General features: G+C 35.2%; 1 protein-coding gene across 1 annotated transcript in view; it reads right to left on the reverse strand.

Moving 5' to 3' along the window:
* Positions 1-6,478: 6,478 nt before the first annotated feature.
* Chm (CHM Rab escort protein) overlaps positions 6,479-18,437 on the reverse strand; it is a 171,817-nt gene continuing 159,858 nt past the window's right edge. The window contains exons 14-15 of the mRNA XM_090327051.1: positions 12,856-13,016; positions 6,479-9,977 (exon numbers count right to left, since the gene is read on the reverse strand). Of these exons, the coding sequence (XP_090183177.1) occupies positions 9,786-9,977; positions 12,856-13,016 (353 nt within the window). The 3' untranslated portion in view covers positions 6,479-9,785. The remainder of the gene's footprint in view (positions 9,978-12,855; positions 13,017-18,437) is intronic.

The raw sequence follows: 18,437 nt of genomic DNA on the forward strand, positions 1-18,437 counted from the left end.
GCTCAAGCCCAAGGACTGGCAAAACAAAGCAAAACAACAACAAAACCTGTGAGACTTATCTAAAAATATCCCATGCAAGAAAGGATGGGAAGTGTGGGTCATCAAGAGTGCCTGCCTAGCAGGCATGAGATCCTTTGTTCAAATCCCAGTCCTGCAACCCTCCCCAAAACCCTCTAGTAATATAATTTACCATGCTGACAGGTGAAAGGAACAAATAAGCGAGAGACAGAAAAGAGATAAATGAGAAATACATGGTAGATTATCAGTGCCTGGGCCATAATTTATTTTTTTGCGGGTCATCGGGCTTGAACTCTGGGCCTGGGCGCTGTCTTTGAGCTCTTCAGGCTATTGCTGGACGTGAGCCACCGTGCCCAGCACATTTTTCCATTTTTTAGAAGTTGGGAAAAGTAGTCTTATGGCTGTTCTCAACCCCTCTTTTCAGCATTAAATTGGGAATCCCAGGAAGTTCAGAAAGAAAAAACCAATAAATAATAGAATTGAAGACAGAGAAAGTAAAATATTAAAATAACTTTATAAAGAAGAGGGATAGATAAAACGAAGAATGGAATGATTGAATTTTAGCAAAGTATATTATATTTACAGGAAATATCACAGTGAATCCCATTTGTACTAATAATATACACTGATAAAATAGTAAATAAATTTAGAAAAATGTCATGAGGCATAGAGTATATAATTGTCTAAACAGAAAATCAAATTTATCTGTGCGTAAATTCAAATATGAGAGTTTATCAAGTTTGTTAACTGCAAGATCAATATCCATGCTTTATTTAGTATATACAATTTAAATTTGTTCTTCATAGCACTATATTATAAATTAAACATCTAAGCTCCTTGGAATAATGGGAATATGGGAAAGAATGAATTATGGCAATGCTATTCTGTGCTGTGGTTAACACAAAATCTCCATGTTATAACACACACTTATTTGTTGCTCTAATTACAATTAATCTGTGAGTCAGGTGATTCTTCAGCATAGCTTTGAACTGTATCTGTATTTTAATCCAATAGCATTTTCCTGGCATATATTCAAGTAAATATATTTTTACCACAAATAGAATTACTACTCTATTTTTTGTCTGTTAATGTTTTGACATAGGTAGCACATCAGACCTGCAAAATTCCAAGTCTCAATTGCCACAAAACTGCATCGCTTAGAGTATACAAATCACCATTTTGATTATACCTAGCACCATAAAATAAAGGCAAAAGTCCGTAAGTAAATTATAGAGGTGAAATGTATAACACATTTTTCCCAAGAAATGCTGTAGATTCACATGCTTTCTAAATTTCCTGCATCTCATGACCAAACTTTGTCTTTTGAAATAGTTTTTTAGAGAAAGCATAACTTGGAGATTATACAGTGCTACTTCCTTTCAGATAGATCCTGAAAGTTTAGGCTTAATTGCCTCTTTAGTGGAAACTTATTGATACAACTTTTCAACTTATATAAACCATGAATACCACAGAACGAAAGGGGCTGTGGCCTGATTTAACTAGAAAATCTAGGGAATAATTCTAGTATGCCAAACATTTTCCAGGACACTTGTTGCTGTCCTCAGGGAGAGAATGTAGTGGTCTGACAATTTGTAAACCTGGATCCTAATCTTGGGTCCATCCTGACTTTTGAACACTATTTCTTCCAACTGAAAACAAGAATTTTCCTGTTTTTGGTCAATTATAGGAGAGTCAACAGGGAGATCGATGAATAACCTCATTTGGCCCAAATTATTAGGCTAAAGGAATAAAATGATGAAAAATTTAAGATCTGAGAGAAACACTAAGAGATGATTTATCTCCAGTCCTCTATCTTGATTGTAGTTATAGAAACACTAAAGCAAAGAGAACAAATGACATGTTGAAGACTTGAAGCTTAAAAGACAGGATAATGTGGCATTTACAAAATCCTGGTCCCTCCACTTTGTAGTTGTCACTCTTGGCAAGTTCTCAGCTTCTTATTATCATGTTCCTTAGTTGTAGGATGTGAATAATGATTATATCAATTCCACATGATATTTCAAAAGTGAAAATGAGAAATTCCACAAAACACAACAAAAGGTAGCATTAGTGTTCAAAAATTAAGACATACCTTAGTGCCAACACCAATTAATTAATTATTTATTTATATTTTGTGGGTCATGGGGCTTGAACTCTGGCCAGGATACTGTCTCTAAGCAATTACATTTTCTGTAAATTAGAAGAGGGTGCCACATTAATATTAAGGGACTTTCTTGTTTGCTTTCAATTAGAAAAAATAATCCAAGTTTAGAAAGTGAAATCAGTTTTTTTTTGTCTGTCTTGCAGCTTGAACTCAGGACCAGGTTGCTGTCCCTGAGTACTTTTGTTCAAGGCTAGTGCTCTACCACTTTGAGCTAGAATGCCATTTCTGCTTTTTGAGTGGTTAAATGTAGATAAAAGTCTTACAGGGAGTTTTCTGGACACTTGAGTAAATGCCCAAGAGTGGGATTGCTGGGTCGTAGGGGTGCTCTGTTTAGTCTTTTGAGGAAGCTTTATACTGCAATCCAGAGCACCAACAATGTGGTATCATTTCCGTCTGGCCACATCTCCACCAGTATCTGTTGTTATTAAATTTCTTGCTAATGGCCCTTCTAACTGGGGTGAGGTGAAATCTCACTGTCATTTTGATTTGCATTTCTTTTATGCCCAGATATGTTGGGCATTTCTTCATATGTCTATTGGCCATTCTTATTTCTTCTTCTTCTTCTTCTTCTTCTTCTTCTTCTTCTTCTTCTTCTTCTTCTTCTTCTTCTTCTTCTTCTTCTTCTTCTTCTGAGAAGTCTCTCTTTAAGTCTTTAGCCCACCTTTTAATGGGATAGTCATTTTTTTTGTGGGTCATGGTGCTTGAACTTGACCTGGGCACTGTCTCTGAGCTCGAGTTCAAAGTCACCACCCTACCCCTGGACCTGAGCATTGTCCTTGAGATCTTCAGCTCAAGGCTACCACCCTACCCTTGAGCTAAGCCCCACTTCCCATTTTATAGAGGTTCATTGGAGATAAGATTCTCAGGTACTTTTGTGCCCGGGCTGGCTTTGAACCTTGATCCTCAGATCTCAGCCTGCTGAGTAGCTAGGATTAAAGGCATGAGCCACCGGGCCCAGTCAAGGATAGTCATTTCTTTGAGGATTTCTCTCTTTGTTTTTTGCCAGTCCTGGGGCTTGAACTTACAGTTTGAGAGCTGTCCTTGGGCTGGAGCTCTAATACTTGACCACAGTACCACTTCCAGATTTTTCTATGTATGTAGTATTAAGGAATCGAACCTATGTCTACGTGAATGCTAGGCAAGCACTCTATTTCTAGGCCAAATTCCTAGCCTGAGGATCTTTTTGAGAGATTCAATATTTTGAGTTGTAGGTATATTTTAGATATGAGGCCCCTGTCTGTTGTTTGGCTAGTGAAATTCTTCTCCCACTCTGTATACTTTTAATTTGCATTATTAGCTATATCCTTTGCCATACAGAAGCTCTGCTGTATACCAGCACAACCATGTTCATTGCAGCATTATTTACCATAGCTACGATATGGAACCAACCCAGATGTCCCTCAGTAGATGAATGGATCAAGATGTGGTATTTACACAATGGGATTCTATGCTGCCACCAGAAAGAATGACATTGACACATACATAAGGAAATGGAAAGACTTGGAAAAAATTACATTAAGTGAATTAAGCCAGACCCAAAGGAACATAGGCTCCATATTTTCCCTCATTGTAATGATTAGTATGTGTCTAGGATTTTTCTAGCAGAGATTCACAATAGCTCAAAAGCAATGTGCTTATGGCGATATAGGATGAGGCTAAGTAAGCAAAATGAACTCCAGGATAGGAAAACGAGATTTATCTTTGTGGTTGTTTTTTTAATGTACTATGTGAAGGTATTTTATTCCTATTTTTCACTCTTTCTCATTTTCTCCCTTATGATTCATCCTCTGTTATTGCTGTATCTGACTTTTGTACCTGGTATATCGTATACACATTTATTTGTTTATTGAATCCAGGACGGAAAGGTGATGAGAAAAAGGATGAACAGTGTAACAGAGATACTCATAAGACAATATGTTGGCAATGAACTTTACAACTTGGGAGGGGTAGAGGAAGGGAAAGTGGGAAAAAAAAGATGAGAAGGGGTAAGAATGTTCAAGAAGCAATGTACTCACTATCTTAGACATGTAACTCCTCTGCACATCACCTTGATAATAAAATTTAAATAAAAAAGTGAGGGAGGTGGGAGAGGTGAGTGAGAATGTCAAAAGAGGTGATACTGATCAGAAGCATTCTATTTATAAACTGCTCTCTTGAATGGAAATTCTCTGTGCAATTAAATAAAATTTTATTAAAAAAAAACAAAGATAGGAGCCAAGTTATTGTAGAGTGACTAAATGCCACCTGTTCACTTGTAACCTATCATATTCCCTATCTGAATTGTAGTTTATTAAAACATTAATGTAATCTAAAATCTGAATTCAGTATTTTGGGAAGTGCCCATCTGTCACCCAAGAATCTGGCACTTGATTACTCAGTGCACTAATCTATCATCTTAAATAAAATTACATATAAATCCTTGATAGTAATTTAAAAACCCAAGCACTAAGAAGTATAAACATGGAAGTACAAGTAATTGTTTCCTCTTCCTGTACAAATACTATTCTAACCACTGTTAACTATTTGCTATGTACACATCCTAAACATTTACTATGCTATTAAACAAATGTTAAGGCAATTTCTTATAAACAATCACATATTTCCCAAAGTAAACACCAGTAATACTATAATAAGATCAAAGATTCTATGCACTTAATATTTCTGGTAGATTCTGATGAGTTATTTTTCAAAAACTCTACAATTTATCATATACTAGTAGTCACAACACAGAAGTGTCTTTCCCATTATATAATAACCACTCTCTAGTCAATATTTTGCATTCTGCCAATCTAATGATAATCAAAGTTTTTCTCCTGAGTTGGTCTGCACTTTCCTGATTGTTTAGATGCGGTGCTGTTCCATCACATTACAATGTTCAATATTTTTGCACTTTTAGGATACTGCTGGTATATTAAAATGTGATTTCAACGAAATACTGTGTAAAATGTTTTACTGGTGGAGCATAACAAGAAAAATACTATGTTTATAATATGTAGAAGAACAAGAGTAGCCAATATATGTATTCCAAATGGAAATAGAGATTTAAGATCTGGTATTTCATTATTTCAAGCAATGTCTCTCCCAATTTGGCACAATCTTGCTGTTTTTCCCATACACATGAAAATCCTAAATGGAAAAAAAATCACTAATGCTTTCAAATCAGTGATGGTGGCCATCTCTAATAATTTTTTTGGGGGGTCAATTGTCTCCTTGATAGGATTTACACATGTAAGTTCTATTAACATGAACAGCTGTTGACAACATAATCCTCATGCGGTGATTCTTCAAAAGACCCCACAGCATACTAGGATACAAGTTCTGATGATTACCTGTCCAATGGTCCAAGAGTCATGATAGCCTGAAAGAGCAGACGTGGCAGCTTGTAAGGCAAGGGCATTTCCCCTCAGTTAAACTGTGTCATAATGGAAAGAGAAGTGGCCTTCAAAATGTGATCAGGAATACTAAGTGTTAAAGCACTTAACTAGTGTTTTAAAAATATCATTAAAGAGGAGACTCAAACATGTCAAAGTACTTGCTTAAAAAAAGGTGTGAATATTGTATGAGCTCCAAGGTGCTTGAAGGATAATATGGTTACTTGTTTAAAAATTCAATTAACCTTATCTTTCTGAAACTTGATTTATTAATAATCTCAGAGATAAATTGCCAATTTTGAAAGAGTCCTGTTATCTTGGGAATGTCTCCTGTCCGACGAGCTTTAGAAACTACATGGAATGGGCAGAAAACAGTTTATTTTAATGATTTGCTTCCAGAACAAATCAGTTTCATGAATGTGTTCTGCTTAAAAAGCACATTAGTAGTCTCTTGTTAGTTCCAAATAAGCTGTTGGGGATCCAAACATTTCAGAAGAAAACAGTCAAGCTCTCATTATCAAATATATATATATATATATATATGACAAATATTTTTACATCTCAAATGAGATAAAAACAGTTTGTAGACAACCAATGTACTATGAAGTCACAGCCCATTCCTCCTAGTCTGTACAGCACTGGCTTCCAATAGAATCAAGTCCCATCTACTTTTGTTTGATATTAACATCAATGCTGGCATCCAGACAGTTTGCCAGGTAAATCAAATCCTTGTATTTTTTCGCAGGTTTACTTACAAACAATATAATTGGCAGATGTCTAAAAATGACATTCAGTGTATACCTGTCAACTGAGTAAAGAACAGACTAAAATCAAATAAATTGCCTACCCAAGCCAGTCTTCCATTTCTTGGGATATACACAAAATTTCAATATGAGAAAATAGGATACCACATCCAAAAGGCATTGCAAAGTCTTTATTTCCTCTGAAAATTTACTGTTACAATGTGTAAATAGCAAATTATCATATATTCATGCTTTTCAAAATTCATATAAGAAAGTTAACAAATTATCTGATACCGATAGCAGTAAATAATTGATTTACAAGTAAATTATTATAGTTCCTATGTTAAATCACTGCTATTATTTAGTAATTATATCTCAATAAATTCTTTTGGAACTCATTTGGACTTGAGACAAAGGGCAGTCAATACAGAGGATTATGGCCTTGACAGAAATGAATAATTATCAATAATCAGTTAATATTCATGGATACTATTGAAGAAAAAGGGCTGTACACTTTAGAAACTATCACTGCTCTATAATTTACTAACTGATGTGGCTATTTTACTATAGAAAAATATATAGCTGACCTTCATTATAGATATATTTTTTCCTTGGGCAGGCATATAAACTAGAAAAAACATACAGAAACAATATAATATTAGTTATTAGTTCCCTTATTAACAACTAAACTGAATGATACCATAGTTATGGATTAGTAAGAAGCATGCAGAACTCATTTTAGACACATGAATCAAAAAGTTTTGATAGTAGCAAAGTAGGAAAATTTTAAATTTGGTGCTGAAAATTTTGCAGTATGTACAATATGTCAATTTATTCCTAAGAATTCAGGCTTAAGGTAGTACAAAAAGAGTTTTCTTTGATTTATAACTATGAAAGCAAATACCTGTAACAAGATAACTGAAGAAAAAGCTCTTAGCATAGTTTCTATTACATTCTGAGGCAATAGGAAATGTCTACAATTCTCTGACAATGCTTTTAGCAGTTGTTTAGTATTTAAATCATCACAGATAGATCATATTCAGAAGCTCGTAAGCATTTCAACAATATTTAATAAATAACCTGCGAAACAAAGTTGTTGAGTAGATAAGACAGAGTACTATATGGGCTGAGTCATAACAGCATAAAATAGTTCCTACATTGTTCTACATATAGACATTGGCAGTAAGGCTTATCAGAAATTTTCTAGGTATTAGTCTGAGCCTCCCTGATTGTCTGTTCATATAAATGTGCATGCTGTACTTAGGAGGCCTTCATTCTATTACAAAGTCTGTTATTTATTGGTGCAATTTACGAGAGTCGCATTGAGATTCAATACTGTCATCAAATGGAACCTTTTCTATTGCTGGTACAGAGAGGCAGGATCGATACCCAATATATGTATAGGTAGGTTCTAGGCATTTAGTGCATGCCCTAGTTGGGCTTCTGAAAAACATGATTCGACTTAAGAAAGATGTGAATCCTTATACCAAAGTAGGTTATAATGTGATTCTACTGTCCCTGATTTGTGTGATAGTATAAAAGAGGAAGATAGGAAAGAGTGCTATAGAGACAGGGGAGGGACTATACATGGGGTAATATTCAGGAGCAGCCAGAGAGGCTGGGAAGGTTTTCTTCTGGGTTCAGCGCTATGTGCAATGTTGAAAAGGTGAGGCAAGCACTACATTCCTTGGCTATTTCTGTCTCCAATAAATCTGTGACTAGTCACAGTGAGGTCCTTGAAGACCTTTCCAGGGAACCTGATAAGGTTAGAGATCAGCTGCAGATGTGTGTAAGAACTATGTGCTTTCTGCTGAAGTGATGACTCCTCATAGGCAATATAGTGCAGGCCAGATCTGGAGACACGAAATTAGTTTATTTATATAGACAATTCTGAGCTCAACTATTGCTCAAGAAAAAGTAGACTATGAAAGCTTGACATTGGAAAATTTTAAATATAGGCACTGTCACTATTGTCACTGTAACTAGATTTGCTGCCTATGTCAAACCTTCGTATTGTTATGTGGAGGATATATTAGGCTATCAGCTGGAATGCTCTGCTCACTTCTTGCTGATTTCAGATTAAGAAAGGATTTCTAAAGATTTTTTATCATTGTCTCTAGTCCTGTTTCAAGTTCACAATTCACTGGATAACTATGTTTTAGGGCCTACAAAGAGTGCCTGATGTACTAAATTAAGAAATCATTTAAAAACCTTACTGCAATAAAATAAGTTACTTATTTTGTTAGGAAGTTGACAGCAAGCAATTATCTGCTGCATAAGTGTTTTATTTAAGTGTTTTTTTAAACTATTCATTCCCATGAATACCATAAATGGGAAAATACTAAAATCGTTTTTTTTCCAGAAAAAAATTCATAGGATGGCTACATTCATCTTTGTAATCATTCCCATGAAGTAGTGTTTCTACTTTACATCAGGAGAAACTGAGGATCTGGAGCTAAACAATTTGCCTAAATATAAGCAACGTGCCTAGCACAGTCCGGGCCAGGGGTAGGTCTGCAGAAAATTACATAAGTGTACCATTTACTTGAGAAGGTAGAAACATCAATGCTCATATACAAATGTTCCCTTCCCTTCTTCCATTTCTGTGTTACTGAGCTTTCCCATGTGATTCACATACAAACCACAATTTGTATTTAAAAGCACTACTGAGTAATGAATTCATGATTCATAAAACTCCTTTAAAAATCCATAAATGAGCATTTTCTATTCTTTTGTCCCGGGGATAGAACTCAGGGCCTGGGCACTGTCCCTGAGCCAATTTGTGCTCAAGGCTAGTATTCCACCACTTGAGCCACAGCACCACTGCTGGCTTTATCTGAGTAGTTGATTGGAGTCTCATGGACCTTTCTACCTAGGCAAGCCTTGAAAGGCATTCCTCAGATCTCAGCCTTCTGAGTAGCTAGGATTATACGCGTGAGCCATCAGCTCCTGGCTCATTTTCAATTCTTAACACAGAAAACAAAGCATTTATTCCAATGTTGGCTATTCTGTGGACCATGATACTTTAGTTTGATGTATGTTATCTCCTATGTCATGATTCTCATACCCCTGAAGAAAATAGTTTAAATAATCAAAAGCTATATATATATTAATTCTGAAGAACTGATTTTTTACCATATAAATCCAAAGGTAGTCCTGACACCATAGAATTATCAACAATGCACAGGATCACTTTCATATTCATAGTAATATTTCTGGGAATTTATCCATTTACAATGTTTATCTGCCAATTTCATAGGTTTATTTGAAAACAGGGAAATCAATGTGCTTTACAAATATTTCATGTTCTTGCAATATCCTCTTGAAAGAAAATTCCCCTCTGGATTTCTCTGACTTGTTTATTCGTGTACTTCTGTATGTCAATTGGCTGTTGCTTTTGAACATTTTAGAAAACACTCCTTACAGCAAGAAAACTCTAAGGCCAGGAAAATTTTCCAAAGTGCGGGAATGTTGTTTGGTGTATATGCTTTATTCACATGGTTCCTCTGGGTTTCCCAGGTTTGTATTTTCCACAGGAATCTCTGAACTGACATGTGCCATGGCACTAGATTCTGAAGCTTCAGGTTGTTCACTGTCTCCTTCAAGGATAATGTCTTCAGGATTTGGTGGAGGAGGACAGAAGTCTTCATTGGGACAGATTTGCTGAAAAAGAGTTTCAGCCTGGCCAAGGATAAACAGAATCACTTTTGAACATAACCTTACAAAAAAATTCAGGCACTATCTACAGAAAAGTCATTCTTAAATTTTCTGTATCTAGGTTCTAATACTTTACAAGTACAAAGGAATTATTAAAATTGTTTTGGTACAATCCTGTGACATTTGTCCCTTTAATTATATACATGCACTCATGTCCAGTCTTCAAATATAGTAGTCCTTGGTCAGATACATTATTAAGTATTCAGAGTTTTGATAATGTTCATATGATATGTCAACAGAAATACAATGTCTCTTAATATTTTTACAGATAAGTTCCTTATGAAATATTTTCATACCTATTATTCTTTTTTTTTTTTTGCAGTCCTGGGGCTTGAATTCTGGGCCTAGGCACTGTTCCTGAGTTTCTTTTTCTCAAGGCTAGTGCTCTACCACATGTACCACAGCACCACTTCTGGCTTTTTCTGTTTATGTGGTACTGAGGAATCAACCCTGGGAAATCATTGTAAGTCCTTGTTAGGGATACTTTGCCTCCAGTAGAAAAAGCAGTAGGACTTGGGCCAAAGCTTCCATCTTACCCTTTATTTCCTCTCATGACTCTTTTAGGGGTCACATCTTTATCTTGTCTGCCTAGCAAGGTTCATCTACCTCTTTACATCCTGCATGTAAGCAATCACCACATTTTAGCAATTTAGCATTTTCTATTTCTTTTTTTTTGTCTTTTCTTTTTCAGTACTGAGGATCGAAACCAGGACGCTCACACGTGCTAAGCAAGTGCTTTGCCATTCAGCTACATACCCGTCCATCTTTATTTCTTGACTGAATCTACTCCATCAACAGAGCCCAAATACAGTAGCATTGATTGCAGTTGCAATTGTCTTGCTAAATTCATGAATTTTCTCAGGAGCATTTATAAATGGTCTTCATTTGTATATATATTCTTCTTTTGTAAATATTCATCATTTAGGAAACAGAAATCACCAAACAGTGAAGGAGCTAACCATTGGGTAATGTGCTGGTATTAGAACTTCACTTATGTAAATCAACTAGCTATAAGTACTATCAATAGACTATGAAATAGGCATTATAATACTATTCTCAAAACTTATATATGAATGAAAAAGATATGCAACAAATTTTAAACAAATAATATTTAACAGCACATAATAATTCAAAACTAGCATTACTGGAAGTGGTGCTGTGGCTTAAGTGGTAGAGTGCTAGTCTTGAGCTGAAGAGCTCAGAGAGAGTGCCCAGGCTCAGAGTTCAAGTCCCACAGCTGACAAACAAAAACAAAAACTAGCATTACACTGTTTTCGACTCTGATAACACTTTACCCCTGAAGATTATCTTCATGGAAGGCCAATTACTTTGTGATAAAAAAATAATCCTTAATTATAATCTTCTGGCATGTAGTTTAGACCAGATTAGCCCTTGAGTTACATACTGCTTCTTATTTAAAAAGCTCTCCATTTTATTTTTCAAAAATAAAACTGATTCACAGATAAACTAACTGAAGTAAGCTAAAAAGTTGTAATTTCTCCTTACAAAAAGCGGGACAAAGTTAAACTGTAGTTAGCAGTTAAAGTCATAAATGCAGATCATGGGCCATCTTGTGTTCCTATTATAATAACAGAACTCATCACAGAAGAAAGATGTAACACCTTGTTCTTGACTGCATTCATTGGCAGAATATTGGTTTTCCAAGACTACTACTCCAAAGAATAAGTACAAGAATTTTGGAAAAAGTCTAGATGTCTGAATCATGGTTATCATTCAGAGCCTTAAAAAATCCCCATCTGAGCTGAGCACGGTGGCTCATGCCTGTAATCCTCATTACTCAGGAGGCTGAGATCTGAGGATCAAGGTTCAAAGCCAGCCACCCTGGTCACTACACTAAAGACCTTGAGACACTTATCTCCAACTAACTATTGGAAAATGTGAAGTGGGGCTGAGGCTCAAGGGGTAGAGCTGTAGCCTTGAGCTGAAGAGCTCAGGGATAGCATTCAGGCCCAGGGTTCAAGCCCCATGACCCCCACAAAAGAAATCCCCATCTGCTGTCTGTGCCATCTGCTGTCTTGATGTTATGTTAGCCATTTATTAATTCAATAAACATATGTGATAATATAATCTATATGCTTTTTTCTCTTAAGAGAGGTATATTTGCATAGGCAAAAGTATCTTCTGTTTAATGGAATCATAGTTTACTTTTGGCCTTCACGCTTTCATAATTCTGCCTGGGGACATTTGTCACAAACCTCCACTTGGATTTATCATATTCCTCAGGAGTTGTAAGCATAGCTCTTAAAATACACATTTAGGTCAAGACATTAATAACAGCATGTTAATTGTGAAAACCTATGTTATTCATAGGTCCATGAGCTTTATGTTCAAGGCTAGTGCTCTACGACTTTGAATTACAGTGTCACTCCCGACTTTGAATTACAGTGTCACTCCCATGTTTCTGGTGGTTAACTGAAGATAAGAGTCTCATGGACTTTCCTGCCACTGCTGGCTTTGAGCCACAATCCTCAAATCTCAACCTTCTGAGTAGTTTAGGATTATAGGTATGAGCCACAGAAACCTGACTATATATTTATTTTTATGAATATGTATTTCTAAAATTTCTATCCTTATTCCCACAATAGAGCTCATACATGATGTCATATAGTTTATCATTACACACAAAGAAGTACAAATATCTGGTGAAACATTTATAAAGTAGTCTTGTAGTTCCCAGAAAAAATTAGGGACTAATTAGTATGAAATTAAGACAGATGTTTTTGTAGTCCCCTTCTCTTCCCACAGGATGGAAAAAAAAAACCCTCACTATTCCTACCACATATTTTCTTAATATAAGACTGGAAATCACTAAAAGCCTTACCTGTTTGACTGCCTTATCATTTCCTAAACCACAATCCGGGCCAGAGCACACATAAACATTGGATGGTAAATCATTATAACGGTTTCTGCTGATGTCTGAAGAGTCTCTCATATTGAAGTAGAGGGCCCAGAGAATTCCTGGTTTTTCAATTTCTTCATTTTCTAATTATAAAAATAAACTTTACTTATATAAAACACAATAAGCTTGTCAATTAATACACTATATAGTCAATAAATAAGAAAGTCATAGGGAGAAATTATAGTAAATCAGAAGTTTTATATATATATATATGTCTGTACAGTTATACATATATAAGCAATTAGTAAATCTACATCCACACACTCTAGTATAGATATAAAATATTTCCAGCAATGATGGATTTTTAAATTTTAAAACAAGTTAAAATTTAAAAATTAGTAGTAGTAGTAGTAGTCTTAGGGCTTGAACTCTGGGCCAAGGTGCTGTCCTTGAGCTATTCAGCTCAAGGCTACCACCTTACCCCTTGAGACTCAGCTTCACTTTCCATTTTCTAGAGGTTTATTGGAGATAAGAGTCTCACGAACTTTAATGCACTGGCTGGTTTTGAACCTTGATCCTCAAATCTCAGCCTCCTGAGACATAGGATTATATGTGTGAGCCACCACATTTGGCTTTTAAAAATTATTTTGATTAGTAAGTTCATTTGATTTAGTAATCATGTTCTTTGTCTATTATATCTCATTAGCATCAATGATCTTAAAAGACATCCTTAAATCATCCCTGTGATGTGATTAAGATAACATAAAATTACTTTTGTAATGGATATACTAATTGATAATGATATAGTAAGTTAATAGTATACACATATAAGATATCCAGAATGAGCAAATGAATGAAAAATAGAATTAATAGCTTCTTAGGGCTAGGGGAAATTAAGGACAATAGAGGATTGGTGATGATGGATAGTAAGTTTCTTTTGAAGGTGATTTAAATGATGGGTATAAGTTTTCCTTCCTGGAAAGAGGTGACAAAAATGTTCTGAAATGGACAAATCTACAAATATATTTTTAAAATGGAATGTTAAGCTTTGGGTAAATCATATAGTTTATGAAGGATATCTCTCTAAAGGTATTATTAAATCCTTGATACTTTGATTCACAATCTAACAGTCATACTTAATGACATCAATGGGAAGCAAGAAATAAAAACGAGGTCATGAGACAATATCATGCTGAGCACATCTTCTGTCATTAAACAGCAAACCTGTATTGTGCATGGTAGGTACTGATATAGAAACTGGGAACACATAGATAAGGATGTAAGTTAGGTTGGTTTTGATTTGTTTTTCCTCAGTAATACAGCGTCTAGCATATAACAAACAATAAATTATTTTAAACCAGTTTTTAAGTGAAATCAAAGTACAGTATATTTATAAAAAGGGTTATTCTTACTAGCCTTGACTCCTAAAACCTATTTCTTATTACATTCATAATTATTTCTCTGCCTTTCTCCTTTTAAAAAGTGTTATAATTAAATCTTCCTTGGACAAAGATAGAAAATACTGTTATTCATTGATGATAGGGTTTTTTGAATGGATATTTAAATTCTGCTTAATGATAATACTAGATGTTTATGAAGATTATACAATTCTATGAGGCTTTTTGCCAGTGATAAATAAAATGCTAAAGGACTAATTATCTAGCTAATTACTGCTATTGTTAAATTGATACCAATGGAAAGGAATTTTTAGCTAATTATAGTACTGAATTAACAAAAATGCCCTTCTTTCCAATTCATGATAAATAATTTTATACTTAATTTAAAATATCTCCAGTGCAAGAACTCAAAAATCTTACTTTTCTAGTTCACTATAAATCCAAAATTATTTCTGTGACAAGACAAAATCTAAGTAGAAGAATTGATCTCTTAAGGATTAACTGTCTAATTCTAAGGTCTCCAAATCTAAGGTACCACTAACTTCACTAGGCACATGCTAGATGGAATAACCTATTAATAAGATTAAAAAAAAAAACCCATGAAGAACTGATATTTCACAGATAAAATCTATATAGCTACTAGAAAATTCATGTGAGAGATTTTGTTTACTTAAAGATACTGGGCCGGGAGTATGGCCTAGTGGTAGAGTGCTTGCCTAGCATGCACAAAGATCCGGGTTCAATTCCTCAGTACCACATACATAGAAAAAAGCCAGAAGTGGTACGGTAGCTCAAGTGGTAGAGCTCTAGCCTTCAGAAAAGTCCAAGGACAGTGTTCAGGCCCTGAGCTCAAGTCCAGGACTGGCAAAAAATTGAAATTAAAAAAGATACTGCTTGGAAGGCTTGCAGAGACATGAACTACATTATGAAAGGCTTTTTGAATTTTTTTGGGGGGGTGGGTTGGTCATGGGACTTGAACTCAGGATTTGGGCACTGTCCCTGAGCTCTTTTGCTCAAGGCTAGCTCTTTACCACTTTGTGCCACAGCCCCACTTCTGGCTCTTGAGTGGTTAATTGCAGATAAGAGTCTCAAGGAACTTTTCTGCTAGAGCTTTCTTTGAACTAGAATCCATAGATCTCAGGCTCCTGAGTAGCTAGGATTACAGGCATGAGCCTCTAGCATCCAGCTTGTTTTTATTTTTACAGTACCTAGGATCGAACTCAAGGTGTGTGTACTCTTGGTAAGATCTGCCCCACTGGAGCTGAACTTACATCCCTTATAATTTTGTTTTACTACTCTTGCCTGATCTGGCCTTGAACTCCCACTTTCCCTTCTCAGATTCCTGAGTAGCAGGCGCCACTGACTGGCTGAAAGGTCTTTAATACTGTCAATCCATATCTAAGCATATTCTATGAGCGCTTATCCATGCTTCATCAAAGTTTCACCTAGGAGGAAGACTTATTCAATAAAATTCAAGGGAAAGAATAACTGAAAGATTATAGGACAAACAGATTTTACAGAAGTTGAAGCTTTGACAAGAAACCATGAGGAAAGGTAAATATTTTGGATATAAGAGAGCTTTTACAGGGAAGGGGGGAAAACAAGATGAGGGGTAGGAGTTGGGGAGGAAAAAGGGGACCAAGACATGTGAAAGGGTATCAATGTATGGGAATTAATGCACCATCTATCTGGCAAATATCATGTAATCCTTCTATTAATTACAATAAAAATATATGAAAAAATAAAAAAGAGCTTTTACATTTTTGGATATAATTGCTTCATCTTTCTTTAAGGTCAGCTGGATATCAGACAGATAGCTGGAAGGGCAACACAGTTATAAAAGGCACAACTGTCAAAAATATTAAAGTTGTTGAGCTTTAGTTAAGTGTCTATTACAAATTGTAAAGAAACAGCCCAATTCATTTAGTTGGATAGTGTGAAGGACTAAAGAAGTTTGAATATAACCTTGGGGGAAGTAAAGTAAGTACTGAATAAAGCATGCAGAAGAAAAGCAATCATGGCAAACCAAATAGAAGTAAGAAATAGTCTATACATGGTTGCCATATATCAAAGGAATCAACATTTTAGTTGTTTTTACCCAGTATTAGAGTAGAGTAGCCCTGACTCAGTCTGGACAGAATACATACAATAAATAAATAAATAATCTGAAATAAGACATTTGTTTTTACAGCTTAAGAAGCACTGAACACTATCGATCACCTATTCAAAGTTTACAAGTAAGGGTAATTTGGTTTGGGGAAGCATTATTATTTGACACAGAAATGAATGATATGGGATGAAGTAATTCCCCAAGCCATGTGGAATAGAGGGGGAAAAGGGAAAAAGAGATGGTGGAATGATGTAATTACATTTTAAATATTTCAAGATGGTGCTCAGAAGGTATGGTTCTTGTGAGTATTAGCATAGTACTTCTTAAGTTAGAGCATATGTGTATGAGTCAGGCTGCTATGTGTAAAGGAAGACATAAGATAGAAAATATTTTCAGAACCTTATTGGAATTGTTTGATACACGTTCACAAAAGTACTCTTATTGAAAGACAATATCTTTTTAAAATTATATTTTTCTATTTTCATTATAGTTATACAATGGAGTTACCATCTAACGTCTTTGTAAGGAAGATCAGACTAGATTGATATTTCATAAAAACTTTTTTGTACCCCAAAGAATCCAAAGGCCAAATAAAAAGGGTTAAATAATATTATTCCTTGGTACATATTTTAACATAAAATATTTAGACTACTCAAGCAAAGCTTTAGATAATTGTCAAATAATCAAAACATAATAAAAAGCTACCAATCTGTGAAAATGCAGGCTTTTGCTAGAGAGCAGAATTCCCTTTAATGTATTAAAAGTTCCTATTGCTCATAAAGTTCTTTCTTCCTCATTTAGGCAGGAAAATGAATTGAGTTCTCTTCTCCAGGTGACTTTGCCTCTTTGACCTGCCATGGCCCAGTGCTCACTTTATCTGGTGATTCATTTTCAATAACTCCAACAGTATTTGTTCTGACATTTTAATTAAAATATGACCACTACCTCATCCTGATGATAAAAAGGCCTATGTGTCAGTGAAAACTAGCTTTTCAGTGCCTCGGTGCACCTGAGGACCCCTCTTGAGCACATACTTCTTACTAAAGAATTTCATTCAGGTTCCAAACAATATATCATTTCAAAATGGGATCACTTTAACCATTAAGATCTGTCTTTAAAAATCTTCACTGGCTAGCGAATGCTAACGAATGAACATGTAATTTTGCCTGGCTTGATTTCTAAGAATAAATATTAAATTATAAAATATCTCATATTACAAAATAATACAAGATGCAGATTTAGTCTATTATTTGAGACCATTACAATGTAATTACAATAGAGCCATTATGAGACATTTCAGAAATGGTAAAGAAATTCTATTTACATAAACAAGTTATAAAGCCAAAGATAAAGCTATGAATTCATGTTAGGTTTAGGAATATCACCACGAACAAAATTTGACAATCAACCTTAGTTATTTTCATATTGTTACAGTAACTTACCTTGTTATCTGATATATTGTATACATGTTTATTTGTTTACTTGAAATAGGAAAGGGAAGGGGGAAAAACAAGATGAGGGGTGGGGTGGGGGGAGGGAAATGGGAACAAAAATAAGAAAGGGTATCAATGTGTGTGAAGTAATGCACCTTCTGTCTGGCGAATATAACTGTAACCCTTCTGTTAATTACAATAAAAATTTGACAATCAAAATGTTAATAACGATTCCAAAATCTACATACTTTAAATGAAGAAAATGTTTAAAAATGTTAATGTGGAACACTTTTCAGTTTGAAGGACTTGATTCAGAGAGTTCACAAAGAAATGAACTACACACTGGCCGGGAGTTTGGCCTAGTGGTAGAGTGCTTGCCTAGCATGCACGAAGACCCAGGTTCGATTTCTTGCTACCACACACTTAGAAAAAGCCGGAAGTGATGCTGAGACTCAAGTGGTAGAGCTCTAGCCTTGAGAAAACTCCAAGGACAGTGCTCAGGCCCTGAGCTTAAGCCCAGGACTGGCAAAAAAACAACAACAACAGAAATGAACTACACTGACATTAGTTCTTGAAGATGGTACTATTTGTCTTTTGGGAAATATAAACTACCCTCTCTGCATC

This window comes from Megascapheus bottae, chromosome X, assembly GCF_031878675.1.
Source record: "Megascapheus bottae isolate mThoBot1 chromosome X, mThoBot2.hap1, whole genome shotgun sequence".
NCBI lineage: Eukaryota > Metazoa > Chordata > Mammalia > Rodentia > Geomyidae > Megascapheus > Megascapheus bottae.